This window comes from Myotis myotis, unplaced genomic scaffold (assembly GCF_014108235.1).
Source record: "Myotis myotis isolate mMyoMyo1 unplaced genomic scaffold, mMyoMyo1.p scaffold_m19_p_6, whole genome shotgun sequence".
NCBI classification, from domain to species: Eukaryota; Metazoa; Chordata; class Mammalia; order Chiroptera; family Vespertilionidae; genus Myotis; species Myotis myotis.
In genome coordinates this window covers 77,995,001-78,006,292 of record NW_023416368.1, presented here as the reverse complement: position 1 = coordinate 78,006,292, position 11,292 = coordinate 77,995,001, and the positions used below count along the sequence as shown (strand labels likewise).

Here is an 11,292-nt window from a genome sequence, read left to right as displayed (position 1 = left end):
TCTGTGTGTGTGTGATGGAGGTGGCGGTTTGGCTTGAGTTCCCACCTCCTTTCAGAACCAGGCAGGAGGTCCAGCCTCTTCCCCTATCCCAGGTCCTAGCCCTCAAATCATTTTTTCAACCCAGACTGATCTGTGCCCTTGGCCTCAGCTTCTTCTCCCAAGCTGTGAGGACCAGCTATCTGTCCCATTGTCCCACCCCCCAGGCCCCTCAGGCCCCCAGAAAGTGTCCCAAGCCAACACCTCCTGACTGCCAACTATCCCAGCACCTTCTTTTCCTTTTATTATTTTTTCCCTCCACCCTGCAGCTCAGGGCTCAACTCTTCCTGGCTAAGTTGGGCTCTTTGGGGCAATGGTCACCCGTTGGGGACTAGCTTTACCTCTTCAGGCCTCTCAACTCCTTGGGGATATAGTAGGCTCTTAGGGGCTAGGCCAGTGATGGTGAACCTTTTGAGCTCGGCGTGTCAGCATTTTGAAAAACCCTAACTTTACTCTGGTGCCGTGTCACATATAGAAATTTTTTGATATTTGCAACAATAGTAAAACAAAGATGTATATTTTTGATATTTGCGGGTCAGAGGTGTCATAGGTTCGCCATCACTGGGCTAGGCTCTGCCCTTCAGGATTTGGCTCCGCCTTCCGGACTAAGCTGGGCTCTTTGAGCCGAGGCTCTTAGGAACTAGGGTGGGGCCATCCCTTCAGGACTATCTTCAGCTCTTAGGGCAGCGTTTCTCAACCTGTGGGTCGCAACCCCTTTGGGGGTCAAACGACCCTTTCACAGGGGTTGCCTAAAACCATCAGAAAACACATATATAATTACATACTGTTTTTTGTGATCAATCACTATGCTTTATGTTCAATTTGTAACAATGAAAATACATCCTGCATATCAGATATTTACATTACAATTCATAACAGTAGCAAAATTACAGTTACGAAGTAGCCACGAAAATAATTTTATGGTTGGGGGTCACCACATGAGGAGCTGTGTTAAAGGGTCACGGCATTAGGAAGGTTGAGAACCACTGTCTTGGGGCCAGTCTCTGCCCTTCGGGGCTCAGCTTGGCTCTTCTCTGAAGAGAGCTGAGACTAGCCCAGGAGGTGGGAGCCTATCTCTCTGCTCGTATAAGTAATCAAATGAAGTAAAACATTCCGTAACAGAGCGCAAGGCTCTGCAGACTCAGGCTCTGCCGTTTGGGACTGGCTTCAGCTATTTGGGTCTTGGTGGGGCTCCTGGGGCCTGGCTCTGCCCTCCGGGACTGGCTCTGGCTACACTGACTCTTAGGGTCTAGGCTGGCTCTTTGGAACTGGTGTCAGCCGTTTGGGACTGGATTCAGCTCTTTGGCCTTGACTAGGCTAGGTCCATGAAAACCAAACTGAGAGAATAAGGAGAGAAGACAGAGGTCTGAGAAAAGTGAGAGGTGAGAGAAAATTGAGAGGACGAGGAGAGAGAAATGAGAGAAAATTCACCTTCTTTTCCTTTTAAAAAGAGGTTTTTATTGCCTTTGGTCCACAGTTGGTATTTCACATTATCTCTTGGTCCCAGGGCTCCTGGGTGGGGCTGGTCCCAGGGAGGGCCTCCTAGTGGGGGTCCCTGTGCAGTACTTGTCCGGGGAGAGGGGACAAGCATGGAAGAGGTGGGGGTCTGGCTTTGCCTCAACCACTCAGAACTCTATTGTCCTGTCTGCCTGTTTCCTCGCGGGTGCCCTGTGAGGGTCCTGGGGAAACGCGGTCCCTCACAATGCCTAAAATATCTGGGGACTATGGTCCAGCCCTCTCCCAAGAAACTTCCTTCCTTCCCACCGCACCCCCGCCCCCCAAAAATTACTTTTGTTAAAACTGCCTGAAACTTCTGTTGGTACAGAAACCACAAACTGATCAGCAGAAAAAAGAGAAGAGGGGCAGAAGCAACCGGAAGCATTTGGGGCCAGTTTCCCTCCCTGCATAGGTTTCTCCCTCTCCCCACCCCCCCCCCCACCCCCCCGCTTGGCCCTAAGCCTGCTGGGAAATTTGCTACCTGGGTGTGCCCTAGCAGGGACCCCCACCCTATATGCATTTGGCTCTGGCTTTCACAGACCCTCAACTTAAACACACAGAAAAACAAGATGAAAACGTAGAAAACCCCCAAATTCCCGACGGGACGATGGCGTGAGGAGACACTCTGCAAGGATGGGGCCTCAGTAGCCCGCCTCCTCTTGGTAGTACGGAGGGTACTCCGGGGCCTTCCCTGGGCTTGGGCAGTCGCCAACTGACCCTGGAGCCCCGTCAGCCATTGGGCCTTGTGGGCAGTACTTGGGGTCGTATATCTGCCGGCCCAGGCCAAAGACCTGGCCGCTCTGGTTGGCACCCTGTGTGTAGCCCATCTGCAGAGACATGGAGGAATTGTCACACTTGTCGGTCCCCAGCTTGGTGTCATAGATGTGCCGCCGGGTCCCAGGAGCCGTCATGCCCACCTGGAGAGGGAAGAGAGAGCATCAGGATGGGAGGGACGAGGGGCCCCAAAATTTCCACCCCATCTCCCATCTCCCTTTACAGTCACAGGACACACTCCTCTGCGTCCTTCCAAGCCCGGCTCAGACACCGTCCGTTCTGACCCTGCTGAGATGATTCATTACCAGTGACCCCCTCCTTTGGAACCAGGGGTATTTGGGTCCAGCTCTCCCTGCCAGTCAGGAAGCTTCCTAGTCTGGAGCCAAGGCCTCCTGAAAACCCGAAGGCTCCAAACCCCCATCACATGTGACACAGCAGAAAAAGTGAGAACCACAGGGTCTAAACATTTCAGAGTTGAATGGGCCTCAGGTCAATCCCTTGAGGGAAACTGAGGCACAGGGCTAGGTCGAAACTTCCTTAGGGACACACAGTAAGCTGAGGCAGAGACAGAGAAGGCAGGAGGGAAGCCCAGGGTGGGGGCGTGCCTGAGGGGGACTGGGTGAGGCCCACCTGGCTGGCACACTTGTTGGTGCCCATTTGCAGGCTGATGGTTGAGTGGTCCATGGGTGGCAGGATATGGTTCTTGGGGTCGTACAGATGCCTTCTTGTACCATAGGCCGTCATGCCTGACTGGCTGGCACACTTGTTGGTACCCATCTGCAGAAAGACGGGCAGGAGAGGTCAGGCTGCCCGAAACTCCAGAGGCCACTGAGGGGACAGGGCTTGGGTCACAGCATCTCCCCTACCCCCGATGGGCCCTGGTGCCCACCTGGAGCCCGATGACACACTGGCCCGCCTTCATGGTGGCGTCATCAAAATTCCGCTCCTGCTTCTCTGAGTACTTGATGCCAATGTCCACGCCACTCTGCAGCCCCTTAGTCTTGGCCTGGAGGGAAGGGGGGCTGGGAGTATCAGGGAGGGGCAGCCTGGACTCCTGAGCCAGTCCCAGAGTGTGTGACCCTGGAGGAGGATTGGGCTGCAACCTGTCCCCTTCGCCTGCTGCCCAATGACTTAGGCGTCAGAGTCAGAGGTCCTTTTGGCCCCCAGCCTTCCTATTGCTCAGGCCAAGCATTCTGGGGGTCTCATCTTTCATCACCTTCTACCCAACTCTCACTTGGAAACTTGCCCCTGCCTCCTCCCTGATGTCCCCGTCCCTGGTCCTCCTGGGGCAGCCCTTGAAAACACCACTCAGAACACCATTCCTGACATGAGAGCTCCTCCCTATTCCTACATCAGGGCCTTGCTATTCCTTCCTCTGGAAACACTGTTCCAAACTACCCTGGTCTTTAAGGGTCACTAGACCCCACACATTGGTCTAATTCTTTTTTTTTTTTAATTTTTATTGATTTCAGAGAAGGAGAGGGAGAGAGACAGAAACATCATTGATGAGAGAGAATCATTGATCGGCTGCCTCCTGCATGCCCCCTACTGGGGATCGAGCCTGCAACCCGGGTATGTGTCCTTGACCAGAATCAAACCCAGGACCCTTCAGTCCGCAGGCCGACACTCTATCCACTGAGCCAAACCGGCCAGGGCTGGTCTAATTCTTTCTTCTTCCTCCAGGCATGTCTCACAATCTATGACTTATAGCTTATAAGAAAACTTGAGGCCTAGTGCACGAAATTCATGCACTGGGGGGCGGGGGGTCCCTCACCCTGGCCTGCACCTTCTAGCAGTCTGGGAGCCCTCGGGGGGGGAGGGGGGGGATGTCCAACTGCCACGGAGGCAGGAGAGGCTCCCACCACCACTGCTGCCAGCCTTGAGTCTGGCTCAGAGCTTCTGGCTGAGTGGCGCGCCCCCTGTGAGAGTGCACTGACCACCGGGGGGCAGCTCCTGTGTTGAGCGTCTGCCCCCTGGTGGTCAGTGCACAACATAGCAACTGGTTATTCTGCCATTCGGTCAATTTGCATATTAGCATTTTATTATATAGGATGACTTGAAGAGGGAACCCTCTTGTAAACTCTAGGCTCTGGGTACTGAGGAGATGTGCTTGGCCGAATGGTAACAAATGGTTCAAATTCCAGTGAGGATGTGGATGGTGGGGAGGCTGTGCCTGAGTGGGGGTGGGCTGCACCTGGCCAGGGGGCATATGGGAAAGCTCTGTAGCTTCCTCTCAATTTTGGTGTGAACCTAAAACTGCTCTAAAACAAAGTTTTGCCCTGGCCAGTGTTTCTCAGTGGTTGGGGCATCACCTGTGCACCAAAGGGCCTTGGGTCCAATTCCCAGTCACGGGCACATACCTAGGTTGCAGGTTCAATCCCTGGCCCCGGTCAACCAATTGATGTGTCTCTCTCACATCAATATTTCTCTTTCTCTCTCTCCCCACCTCCCTCCCTTCCACTCTCTCTAAAAATCAATGAAAAAATATCCTTGTTGATGATTAACAAAAAATACAAAAAAATTAAAACTTTTAAATATAAAGACTTTTTAAACAAACAAAAATATTTTTGGTTTATAGTCTGCTTCCTCCCTCAGACTGTGAGCCCAAGAAGGGGTAGACTGTGTCTGTCAGCGTCTTTAATCTGTACCGTCTGCTGTGTGGCTTTGGGCAAGTTGCTGCCCCTCTCTGGGCCTCACCTTCCCTGCCAGAGCCAGAAGAGACACCTGCACCTGTGTCATGTTTCCACTCTCAAACAGGTCATTGGCCTCGAACAGGTCCACAGGGTTCATGCCGTAGCTGACCATGGCCTTGATGAAGTTGGAGAGGTTTTCTAGCTGGGAGGAGACACAAAAGAGGCTGTGAGAGGACCTCAGACGGCCCACAGGTCAGATGGGGTCCCCCAGCCCCATCCTTACTGTACCCGACAGTCCCTCACCTGGTGCCAGTTTTGCATGGAGCGGTTGATCTTGGGGACTGAGCCCGGCTGCAGCTTATTCATGAGTCTGGGGGGAGGGAAAACATGGGTGGGGAGGAATCAGGAACCTCCATTAGCATAGGTGAACCTGAAGCTCACAGACCCAAGAGGCTAATTCTCCTCTTAGCCACTTTCCTTGTCAACCTCACTGCTTCTTTCTGGGCCTTAGTTTCCCCTCTTGCAATGTCATCTTCACCCACAAAGCAAAGATGCTAAAGAGTGACAATAATGGGTGTTGGGAGTATAATCCAGAAGCCCTGATTTCTGGGAGTGAATCTGAGCATTTCCATTCAAATGTGCAAACCACGGAATGTCTGAACTACAGTCGAGTAGGATGCAGCAGAGAAAGGCCTCCGGAAACTTTAGAGGCTGTCCCATGAAAGGAAGGGCATAAGACAAGGATGCTTCCTGCTAGAGATCCTCAACAAAGCAATCACACACACACACAAAGGGAAAGACACAGACTCCTCGAGGGAAGAGCAAGCAGGCTCCCAACGGCAAGTGGAGCACGACCACACTGTGCAGGACATTCCGGATGACAAGCCTGTGCCAACACCCACACTCACGTGCACAGGATAATTCCATCCTTCAGACCCTTCTGGAAGTCGGGACCGATAGACAGGCCTGTGAGTCCCTCGATCCAGCCTCGGAGCTCCGCCTCCTTCTGAGGGTCATACTTGGACAGAAGCTGCAGGAGCAGAGGGCATAAGATTGGGATGAGGACACACCCAGCAGAAGTTCTCTGAAGCTGCTGATGGGGGGAGGCTGGCGGCTCCATAGGAAGGAGACAGAGGGGTCTGGCCGGCCACGCACTGTGGAGCTGTGTCCCATCAGCAGGGACACTCACAGGCACAGATAAACCACCCTCCACAGACGCGCTCCTCTCTCTCACTGACAAACTTTGGCTCTAATCCACTTCCCATGGTGCCAAACCCTCATCTCCTGCTCAACCTGCACTAGAGACAAACCCTCCTGTTTCCACTTCCTGTCTCTGGACTTGCCTGTTCTGGACATTTCACATAAATGGAATCGCGCACTCTGCGGCCTTTTGTGCCTGACTTCTCTCACTAGTAGCATGTGTTCAAGGTCTGTCCATCCATGTTGTAGCGTGTCAGTGCCTCATTCCTTTCCACGGCTGAGTAATATTCCACTGTGTGGATGGACCACATTGTGTGTATCCATTGACCAGTTGATGGGCATTTAGGCCGTTTCCATCTCTTGGCCATTGTGAATCCTGCTGCTGTGAATATCCATGTACAGGTTTTCTGAAACACCTATTTTAATTAATTTGGGAACATATCTAGGAGTGGAATTGATGGGTCATGTGGTGATTCTGTTTAACTTACTGAGGGACCACCAAACCATTCTCTGTGCCTAGCACTGGCCATACCAGTTACTGGCTCAGGGCCTTTGCATGTGCTGTCACTTTTGACTTAGATGTTTGCATGGCTGGGTCCCTACCTTCCATCTAGTCACAGCTTGAAGGTCACCTGTTTGGAGAGGAGTTCCCTGACCACGCTAGCTATGACGGCCCTCCTCTGGTACCCCTCTCTCCCTGGCCCTGCCTTATTTTCTTTCTGTCTTTTTTTTTTTTTTAATGTTTTATTGATTTTTTACAGAGAGGAAGGGAGAGGGATAGAGAGAAACATCGATCAGCTGCCTCCTGCACATCTTCTACTGGAGATGTGCCCGCAACCAAGATACACGCCCTTGACTGGAATCGAACCTGGGACCCCTCAGTCCGCAGGCCGACGCTCTATCCACTGAGCCAAACCGGTTAGGGCTTCCTTCTGTCTTTTATCTCCACCTTCTGTTATAACATAGCTTCTTGCTTATGATGCATCCCCCACCCCCCTTGAGCTTTGCTGACCAGCTTAGTGCTGTCCTGGATAAATGTGCTCCTGGTCCCCCATCACCCACAAACATACACACACACACACACCATTTCCAGCAGCAGCATCCCAGAGCACTGACGGCTGAGAAAGTCAGAATGGCTGAAGCCCAGGGCAGCCCCAAGAAGTCAGGGAGACCCAGGCCAAAATGGGCAGAGTTGGTCAGCCCCAGGGCAGCTCCTTGGGGGTGGTAGAAAGCTGAGTCCAGCCCCCGTTCAGGACCAGACTGTCCCACTGGGTGAGTTTTCTACCCCAGACCCCCTGCCCACCTTTACTCACAGATCCCCACGGGGGAGGCCCTTTCTTTTCCTCTCCTCCCATCCCCCAGGGGACTGAAACCTTGTGCAGACCTAATTCCTACTCGGCTCTGCCCCAACTCCCCCATGATTTCTCTTCCCTGTACCTCAGTTTCCCATCAGTGTCTGGAATGGTTTGGATAGGGGTCTCCTGAACCCTGGCCTGCCTCCTGGTAACTGCATAGAAACCCTCGGGGATACGATATGGAATCACCCGCCCAGAGCCCGGGGGAGACAAAGGCAGGAGGCTGATCGGCTAACCCGATCCGCTTGGCCCACCCCTCGGGCTGCAGTCTCCTGGTTCCCAGGGCTGGGGGAGCAGCCCAGCCCAGATGAAGCTTTGTTCAGCTTGAGGAATGAGCAGGGTCACGTCCTGATGGCTGAGCTTGAGGCAGATGGGCTGGTCTGGATGCCTGGAACGCCTGCCCAGCTGGGACCCGTCCATGACGGCTCAAGGGGGCCAGGGTCCTGGGCAAAGGCGCCTGGCCCTCCCCACAGTGGCCTGAAGCATTCTTCACCACCGCAAACTGCCAGGAATGCAGCCACCGCCTTCTGCGCAATCTGCTAAATTGGGACCAGCTGTTCCCAATGGTCTAAAAGTCAGTCACCCGGCCCAGAATCAAGTGGCCAGAGCTGCTCAGAGGGACACAAGGGACAACCGCCTGCCTCAGGCCAATCAGCTGGGGATAAACTGAGGCACGTGGGCCAGACAGAGGTCTCTGGGTCTCCCCTGTCTTAAGTAGCTGGAAAAGTGGGCAGGGCCTGGGCTCCAAGCCATAGGAAGAGGGACAAGCGACTGTGGCAAGCTGGTCGGTGGCCAACTCACACTCCAAACTTACAAACTGAGGCCTGACGTCAGGGAGCCTCTGACCTTACCGGCCCATGCAGGTATCAACCTGCCCCTGTCTCACTCCATCTCCGAAGCTTCCCGGTTCTCACACACTTCCTGGGATAAACGCCAGGTCCAGGAGGACCAGTGGCTGTCAGGCGCTGGATGCAACAGGTCCGGTTCTAGTCCTGACTCTGCTGTTTGCAAGCTGTGTGGTCCTGGGCAGCTCTGAGCCCTGTGTGCAAACTGGGGCCTTGAAACTGCCTTGGGCGTGTGGGACAGCATGCACAGGCAGTCTGTCAACGTTCACTGCTCACTCTATGGGACTATTGCTGGAGGGGGGATTCTTGGGGGGGGGGGGGCGCAGAGCCAGCTGAGTGACCATTCTCTATCTCATGGCTTCCTAAGCTTCAGCTTCCCCTTTTGTCAAAGGGATGGAGGGAGGCTCCAAGGAGCCCGCTGGAGGCTGGAGAATTCTCCCTCCTGTCACGGGTCCTAGGGTGCCAACTGCAGGCCCCCGTCCGGGGCTGGCCGGACTGTGTCCTCAGCATGCCCAGGCAGGCTTCCTTCCCAGATGTCTGCTGGGAGGATGTGTGTGTGTGTGTGGGGGGGGGGGGGGGTGAGCACCCCTCAGCTGGAAAGGCCCTTGCTTATCAGGCCTGAGACCTCCCCATGGATCTGGGTCACCCCCTGTGCTCCCCCTTCCCGAGATGGGCCCGGCTGTGTGACCCTCCAAAAGTGTCTGCCCCTCTCTGAGCCAGAACCACACGAGTTTTCTTAAAAAGTGTCTCCCACTGGCCCCACCCCGTGTTTCTAGGTTACGAAACACACCTGTTAGGGGGCTGGGGCGCCGTGTGGACCCCTCTGCTGTTCCTTTGTCAGACGGAGACAAAGAGAACATACAAGGGAACAGCCCAAGCAGGCGGCCTCCTCCTCCAACAACTTCCCCTTGTCCTCCTCCCAGGTGTGAGAGGTTGGGAAATTCCTGTGGGGGTGGCCACACCCTAATTAAAAAGACACCTGGTCCACCCGCTTCCCCTCCTAGAGCTTGTGCGGCCCCCAAACAGACGTGTGGCCAGGGGAGGAGGGGCTGCCGGGGTCCTCTCGGAGCCTCAGTTTTCCCTCGGCTGCAGCGCTGGAAGGGCCCAGGGCTGGGGAGGGTCAGACCCAACCGCTCCCGGACGCTGGGCAGTGCCAGGTCGCAGACCTCTCTGCTCCCCCAGAACTGAGGGAGTCTCGGCGGGCGCCCCCAGAACCGGGATGTTGGGGACGAGGAGGGCCACTTTCATCCCAGGTCTCAGAGCCACTGCGCCCAGATGTCGGGGAGCCTAGACGGCGCAGGATCCCCGGGGGCGCCCCTCACTCACCCGGTTCTTGACCTCAGCCGAGAGCCCGTACGAGGGCCCCTTGTTGAACTGCGTGGAGCTCATGCCGGCGGCGGCGGCGACGGCGGGACCCAGACCCGGCGGGTGCGCTGGCGGGACGGGGTCCGCCCCCGCCCCCGCCGCTGATTGGCCCCCGGCGCACTTGCCCTTATAAGGCCGGGATGCGCCGGATTCCTGCGGCCGCGGACTTCCTGACTCCGGCCGCCGCGCCTACGCCCGCCCCGGCGGACGCCCCGTTCCCGGGAGTCCCGGAGGGAAACTGAGGGAGGGAGGGAGGGGCGGGGGCTTTCGACTGCCAAGGCGTGGCACGCCCGCCCTCTCCCTGCTGCGGGGCCAGTAAGTGGCTCTCGCACCCTTTCTCGGCCTCAGTTTCCCTTTCTGCAGCGATGGCAGACGGGATTGTTGGATGGAACCCTAGTTCCCTTGGTGCACGAGTGAGGACTCCGCCCTGCCACTTAGAAGCACCTCCCAATTTAGCCTCCCTCCCGGAACTCCACAGCTGGGTGGTGGACAAGGGAACTAGAGGAGTCCTCAGAGGAAGGGGCCATGGGAGATGGGGCTCTGATGGATGAGTAGGAGTTTGCCAGTCCAAAAGGGATTCGTGTCCCTGGCAGAAAAAAGAAAAAAGGTGCAAAGGACTAGAGCAGTGGTTCTCAACCTTCTGGCCCTTTAAATACAGTTTCTCATGTTGTGACCCAACCAGAGAATTATATTCGTTGCTACTTCATAACTGTAATGTTGCTACTGTTATGAATCGTCATGTAAATATCTGATATGCAGGATGGTCTTAGGCGACCCCTGGGAAAGGGTCGTTCGACCGCCAAAGGGGTCTTGACCCACAGGTTGAGAACCGCTGGACTAGAGGGACCATCAGCGAGCATGTAGAGATCAATCAGATAGATTGGGGGATGGGGGATGAGAAGGGACCTTGAATTCTGGGCTGAGGAATGATGGGGGATGGAGGGGTGTATGAAATAGCAGAGAGTTGAAGTCAGGAGATGTCTTGGGGTTAAGGCTGAGGCTACCAAGCTACCAGACCAGACACACAGTTGGTGCTCAATAGGTGATGTTTGCTTGTACAGATAAACCAATAAATTAATAAATAACAGAATAAATTAATTCACTTATTCAGTAATTTGTTCATTCATCAAAAGTTCCCTGACACGGCTCTGGGCCAGTTCCTTGCTAGGCAACCCTGGCTTCCAGGAGACCTTAGCTCCTGCCCATCCTTGGGAAGACAGAGCCAGGCACCAAGTCCCCTGTCCCATGTGAACAAGCACAGTACAGTAAAAGGGGCCTGGGGTAGAGGAACCTGGAAGGGAAGTCGAGGCTCCACTGGCTGGACGGATCAAGGAAAGGTGCACATAAGAGGAGACATGAGATGGGGTTCTGAAGCATGTATAGGAGTTTGACACATGTGACAAGTGGCTGGTTGGACTCTGTGAGGGCTCAGAAATGACTTACCGATGCCCCTTCCCTGGCGAGCACTCATCGCTGGCCCCCCACTCTCTTGATGTTTGCTTCCTCTTTCTCTGCCTGTCATTCTCCCATTCCATCCATCTGAAGACGCCTTTCTTCAGGGTTCAAGTCCTAGCTGGATGGTCTTGG

At 54.9% G+C, this 11,292-nt stretch overlaps 1 protein-coding gene across 1 annotated transcript; it reads right to left on the bottom strand.

Moving 5' to 3' along the window:
• Positions 1–1,471: 1,471 nt before the first annotated feature.
• CNN2 (calponin 2) lies at positions 1,472–9,822 on the bottom strand. The gene is made up of 7 exons (XM_036314259.1): positions 9,667–9,822; positions 5,849–5,970; positions 5,244–5,310; positions 5,005–5,142; positions 3,197–3,313; positions 2,938–3,084; positions 1,472–2,450 (listed from the first exon to the last, which is right to left on the bottom strand). The coding sequence occupies exons 1-7, from the start codon at positions 9,727–9,729 to the stop codon at positions 2,175–2,177; spliced, it is 930 nt and encodes a 309-aa protein (XP_036170152.1). The 5' UTR covers positions 9,730–9,822; the 3' UTR covers positions 1,472–2,174.
• Between the last annotated feature and the right edge of the window lie 1,470 nt (positions 9,823–11,292).

Excerpts from the sequence above, each read along its gene's own strand:
- CNN2 (XM_036314259.1), bottom strand. The coding sequence starts at position 9,729 with ATGAGCTCCACGCAGTTCAACAAGGGGCCCTCGTACGGGCTCTCGGCT. Across the intron at positions 5,971-9,666 it reads CGGCTGAGGTCAAGAACCGG|CTTCTGTCCAAGTATGACCC; the intron begins GTGAGTGAGGGG and ends CTGCTCCTGCAG. Across the intron at positions 5,311-5,848 it reads GATGGAATTATCCTGTGCAC|ACTCATGAATAAGCTGCAGC; the intron begins GTGAGTGTGGGT and ends CCCTCCCCCCAG.